Source organism: Saccoglossus kowalevskii, chromosome 2, assembly GCF_978046115.1.
Source record: "Saccoglossus kowalevskii chromosome 2, keSacKowa6.1, whole genome shotgun sequence".
In the NCBI taxonomy this organism is placed as follows: Eukaryota; Metazoa; Hemichordata; class Enteropneusta; family Harrimaniidae; genus Saccoglossus; species Saccoglossus kowalevskii.
The window spans coordinates 9,551,251-9,557,609 of record NC_140642.1 but is presented as its reverse complement, the minus strand read 5'-3'; the positions used below and the strand labels follow the sequence as shown (position 1 = coordinate 9,557,609).

The window sequence follows — 6,359 nt, the reverse complement described above, 5'->3', positions numbered from 1 at the left end:
AGCAAATGTTACTGATTTATGCAAAGTACTCACTAAATTCGTATATGTAATGTTGAAATTAGCAAACATTTTAGAAATTGTATGCAAATATTTCGGAATGGAATTTCCGAAACAATAGAAAACAAAACATATTCCTGCTGATCGTATACTGCAAAATATTGTTGGCTCTAAAACAATTGATCCCAAATAATATCACAGTTGCTTATATGATAATGGCTGGTACTCTGATTATCAGACTGGTGTATGTACACTGTACACAAACTTGTCTCTTTCATGTTTTTTTTTCTCCAGTTACACATATATTAGCTTACTTTGGTCACTCATAATTTTCTAATCATAATTTTCTCAGCTATTTCATTTTATACCTGTAGTTATTATTCGGTGAAGACTTAGCATATTATTTTAGGATAGTAGTGTTATTAATTCACATGTGATTGTATACAGTAACTTATTTTTTTTTACATGTACTAGTTTTGATATGTAGTATAGTGAGTCATTAAGGTGTAATTTCTACACTATTTTACCAGATTGTTTTGGTAAATTGAAATGCATACAACTCAAGTATGAATGTTTGTTTTCTGATCCAACACTTGCTCAGCTAATTTTCTGTGCTCTGTGACAAAGACCAAAGTTTGACATAAATGAACCAATAGATTTTACAGTAAATAATCATATATGGCAAGTCATATGAATGTAAATTGTATTTGTCAATTTAGCCGTTTCTACGTGATTTTAATGCTGAGAAAGCCAAATAAAATAAAACCTTCTATATTGTCTGTCTTCACTATTTTTAAATGGGAGATTTATACATGAATCATATCACATTTTTGTATGTAGGCTATCTTTAAAATTTTATAATCTGAGATGGCCTACTGCTAAGTTTTTTAAAACTGAAGCATTGGATAGTTTCTCACTTTAAAGAGGACACTACTGTAGAATACTTTATTTTTGCTTGGAATTTATTTTCGCTGAAGGGATGATTCCGTGAAAATAAAATCCAGCGAATATACTTTTTTTCCTATATTTCACATTAAACTCGTGAAAAATCAGTGAAAATAAATTCCATACAAAATGCCCAAAAAGCCTTTTCAGCAAAAATTAAGTCCAGCGAAAATAAAGTATTCCACAGTATTTCCCGAAAATACTACCATAGATTTAAATGGATTTGTTCGCCATCCATAAAACCTGGTCAGTTCTGAACATTTTTAGCACAATGGTATCCAAAGACAGCGCCCTCTCCTGACCAATCAAGCCAGGTGGATTCAGGGTACCAGTTAAATACATATTCAGTCTACTGCTTATTGACATTTTTTTTGTGTGGAATGCGTATTATTCTGTTTGATGAATGGTATTCATTTTACAGTATCACAGACAGCTGAGTGTCACCGAGTCTACAATTTGTTCTTGTTGCATCCCACTGTTTTTTTTTTTGAAGATTGTCTTAAGTCATACTTGGAGATTTTTTCAAAAATACATATTGAAGGGAAATATTTCTTCACATTCAGATTATTGATAGTGTGCACTGTAAATGCAATACAGGTTGACTGACACTGTTAGACACTCCTTATTAGTATAGGATATCCTAGAAATATTGTGTGGTAATCTCAACCTCACAAGTTTAGGCTCTGCTAGTATTGCACTGATATATACATAAATTCAAGTTTTAATCTCAAACCACACGAGCTGTATAAGCAATGGGCTAATCGTAACTGTTCAATATTTCCATTATCTGTTTATGTCTTCAATCATTGCCTCCATTACCCTCAGCACATGGTTCTAAGCTTTATTTGATTGTATATTTCTTAAAAGACAAGCTTTTTCATCAAAGTATGTGGCAATGGAATGTTGCAGGCTATCGCCCTCTATCAGTGACTAGATTCAATGATTTTATTCACATTTCTGTGTTGCAGAGTAAAATATGGGGGATTCTCAAACTTGTTAAATTTTCACACATATCCGTTACAATCATTGACTTATTGGACACTAGTAATACTTCCCTAAAGTTGCAATATATGCCTCACCTCCCACTGATTACTGTGATCACCATGAACTGAATGTGTAAATTGAGTTGAATAATTCCAAACTAAAACACTCGACAACATTTCAGTTTGATACGAATTTTGTTATTGATTCGATAATTACATAGTCAGTGAGCAGAAATGCACGACTGATAAGTGTGGCAGATTAGTATTACTTTAGGATATTGGTATTTTATTGACAGAACTATGCTACCTTCAGATTTGAAGCAAATAAAGTATTATATGCAGAACACCTTCCACTTATTTTGATTACTATGAAAAACGATAAAATCAGTTGGTTTCAGAGGTTTTCTACGTATTGAAGTGGGAGTGCAACTTTACATTTTTTTACAAACAGATCTATAGGTCATCTGTGCAGTCGTTTAATTTACATATTTTTACAAACAGATCTATAGGTCATCTGTGCAGTCGTTTAATTTACACATTTTTACAAACAGATCTATAGGTCATCTGTGCAGTCGTTTAATTTACACATTTTTACAAACAGATCTGTAGGTCATCTGTGCAGTCGTTTAATTTACACATTTTTATTTTCAAGCTCCATGGTAATTGTGATTAATCAACCGATCAATCAATCTACTGAATTTCAGGGTGGCACCATCGTCCGAATCGCACAGTTTCGCTAAACCCGGCCATTCATAACCAGCCCACAAACCCGTGCGTGATCATGTTAGGAAAAGCTGCATTTCACTGCAGTTAAATTGAGTCATTCGATTGGGCACGCCAACGATCTGGCGCCACCAATCAGAGTTACTGTATCATAAATGTGAAGATCGGGGAGCTCATCACAATAGTGGAGTGTAGGCTTTGTACTGATTCACCCGGAGTAAAGAACAAAGTATATATTCATTGACACGTTTCCAAAATTTCTTTGTGGGCAATTAAATGATGTTATGTCTAAATATTTGTGCAAACTGTTTTAGTAAACTGACAGAACTGTCGAAACTGATAACATCAACACAATTCGGTCTTCGTTGCAACACAGTCGAGGGACTGTGTTTGCAACTAACACATCATTTTCCTCAGATACAGCACTAAGCGCTATCTTTTGATGATAAGTAAGCGCGTTCAGAGAAAAAGCTAGCAACACGTTTATTTGATTTCGCCATTTAAATTTTACTAAGTAATGTGTAGTTTCTTTAGTTAGTTCTGATTGGGTGATGCAAATGGACGAAGTGAATCCTTATAATAGTTTGAGGGCGTGCGACATGTACAGTAAATCGTGGTGAAATCTGCCAAGTGTTTATGTTGAGGCTTTAGCCAAATAAATGTTGGCAAAGATGGGGTGGCACAGTCTATCTAGAGATGCAGTCCAAACATTAATTCATTCATCCATCCATCCAGGGCATGTCACGCTTTCATACCAAAAAGAAACAAAACTATATTTTTTGCTTATTTCAAAGAATCTTTTTATTTTATGAGATTAACTTGGTTATTATGGTTTATAGTTTAAAAATCCCTTGTCTTGGCTGCAAAAAACTGCAACCATAGATAAAGGAAACTACACATAAAATGGTAGTGTTGACTTTGGGATGTGGGCACAGAAAACCATATCAGAGCAGTGTTCAATGAAGATGGATCATTGGTCTTTTATACTGTATACAAAAAAGAACACACACAACTACAAAAGTAATACTAGTTATCTACTTTCCAGAACTCAGACAAAGATCTGAAAAATCTATTGTGAAAACATACAAAAATATTTTATTCTAGGGTTTAGAACCAGAGTGACATTTCATTTGTACAACACTTTTATACAACGTTCTAGTTCCTGCAGCATAAGTAAATTCACTGAAAACTGCCCTGATTGTTACATTACACTCAACTCAGTATGGTCTGTATAGTAATAATATTTAATAATAATAAAGGATGGTAGGAAGCAATATCACCACAACAAATATGACATGACAAAGAGTTTGCTGCTAAGGCCAGATAACCAAGTTTATACAACATAGGCCTGATAAAAGATTAAATAATCTACCATATTGAAATGACAGGGGAGAATAATAGGATGGATTTTTTAATAAGGAACCAGTCAGTATGTTGCAGCGAGGTGCCAGGATTTAGTTACATTATTTCAGTATTTTGTACACTAACAAGTGATGACAACAAATACATGTACAATCTGTTCACCAAATTAACAAATCTGAAACAAGACAGACTTGCAAACAAACTGGAAAGTATTGTTCTGCTTCAGGTGTTGGGAAGATTACTTAAAACACTATCTCGGCATGGGATTAGCAAAGGGTCAAAAATCACAAAACGTGATTCATTTTTATCAGTAATTTAAATAGATATTATATCATCCACCATTATCAGACTGGAGTGGGGAAATGAAGCATCATTTGGTCCAGAGTACAGCCAAAAAGAGTGCCAGTACTAAAAATTAAAAAATAATTACAAGGACATTACAGGACATTTTTTTCTTCTTTTTTCGATATAAAATGTAAAATATATATTACAAAGTGAGTTGAGATGATCATTAATAATAGTGTCTTGGCTTGCCTACAAGTATATCTCTATTGATCAGGACCAAAATAAATTACAAAACATTATATTTTCACACTCTATAGACTAAATATAGCCATGTTTTAAAATTAAGAGTTCTTTTTAAAATTACACACTTGCTTCCAGCTTCATTCTTAGAATTTCATTCAATAACTGGATAATGGTCATCCTGTCTGAGATGGCCTATTTATACACATTGCCACATTATTTTGTACTGCAAAATAAGATGTGAAACAAGCACAGTTCAAAGACCCCAAAATTATGACAAGACATAACTGTGAAATAGTTTTAAAAACATGTATGTAACAGAAGGCTACTACCAAAAAAATACAGACTACTGTCTACTCACTGATTCAATCATCACGACTCATAATTCAATAATTTCTAGTGATCAACAGTCAAGTATGTCACTTTGTTTTAGGTCGCAGTAATAACCAATTAAAAGACATGTTGCAGACTTAAAAAATACGATTAAGAACATGAAATCAGACCACATACAAAAGACTTCCATGAAATTCCCTGATTGCATTTTGGGTTTAAGGAGTTTGAATTGTTTGCACATAACCAGAAAATAAAAATCTCTTTCTGATAATGATAGTATTGCTATACTTGAAACAAGTAAGATAGCATCCTAGCATGAAGTACCTGTACAATGAGCAAGTGTTGCAACTTCTGAATTAAATAATAAATGTAGATGTATGACAAGCTGTACTGCAGAAAACAAGTTAAAAGAAACAGGTTAAAAAAAAGACCATCCAGAGAGGATCTTACAGAGTGCAAACAGCTTTGTTGATCACGTTTGGAATGCTCATTTACTTATTTCAATTTCAGATCATCAGTCTTCATGGTGTCAAGCGTACTCGCTTACTTGGAGGTGAATTATCATCGTCATTCTCGTCCTCGTCCGAGTCTTCATCGGGGTAATCCACCAATCCTACAATGCCAGTCTGAAAACAATACAAGTATTTTACCAAATGAGTGTGGGCACTAACCATTGTATGTGGTGATATGTGAAATACCCACCATCTCGATCTTTCTCACTGAATTTCATGTGAATGCAAAAACAAGATACATGTATATACAACAATACACAAGCCCCTATCTGAAACAAAATGCACAAATTGAAACAGCAATAATATTTAGGTGTTATACATACTTTTCTTGTGATGCTATTTGGCGTAAGACCAGGTGATGGAGGTGATGCTACTTTGGTTGGTATTGGTGTAGCAGGAGGTGATGACGTTCTATTACTATTCACCAATGGATTACTAGGTCTAGTACTGCTGGTAGTATTACTGTATACATCTTTATTATCTAAATCATTATGTCCTGTAAATTTAATCAACAAAGATCATTAGCATCACTGACAGTTGTACAATAGTTAACAAAACAGAAACCAGTAAGCCATGTTTAATCTGAAATTGACATCATGTATGTGTTTGTTCCGCAAATGCTTGATTTTCAGCATTCAAATGGACACTGTTTGGCCATCTTGGATTGGATCATAAAACACAGGCATTTGTTACAGCAAAACGAGTGCCAGTCAGCCATTTTTATTTGACCTAAAATACAAAATTACAGACACCAAGGTACTACTGTGAAATACTTTATTTTCGCTGGAATTAATTTTCGCTGAAAAGACTTTTTGGTTGTTTTGTATGGAATTTATTTTTGCTGATTTTTGATGAGTTTAATGTGAAAGATAGAAAAAAAAGTATATTCACTGGATTTTATTTTCATGGAATCATCCCTTCAACGAAAATAGCGAAAATAAATTCCAAGCGAAAAAAAAGTATTCTACAGTATTACGAT

At 33.6% G+C, this 6,359-nt stretch overlaps 1 protein-coding gene across 4 annotated transcripts in view; it reads right to left on the bottom strand.

The window, feature by feature from the left end:
• Window positions 1-3,423: 3,423 nt before the first annotated feature.
• LOC100369856 (serine/threonine-protein phosphatase 4 regulatory subunit 3) overlaps window positions 3,424-6,359 on the bottom strand; it is a 29,125-nt gene continuing 26,189 nt past the window's right edge. For all 4 annotated transcript variants that reach the window (XM_006812132.3, XM_085490906.1, XM_085490903.1 and 1 more), the window contains exons 15-16: window positions 5,704-5,876; window positions 3,424-5,494 (exon numbers count right to left, since the gene is read on the bottom strand). In XM_006812132.3, the coding sequence (XP_006812195.1) occupies window positions 5,390-5,494; window positions 5,704-5,876 (278 nt within the window). In that variant the 3' untranslated portion in view covers window positions 3,424-5,389. The remainder of the gene's footprint in view (window positions 5,495-5,703; window positions 5,877-6,359) is intronic.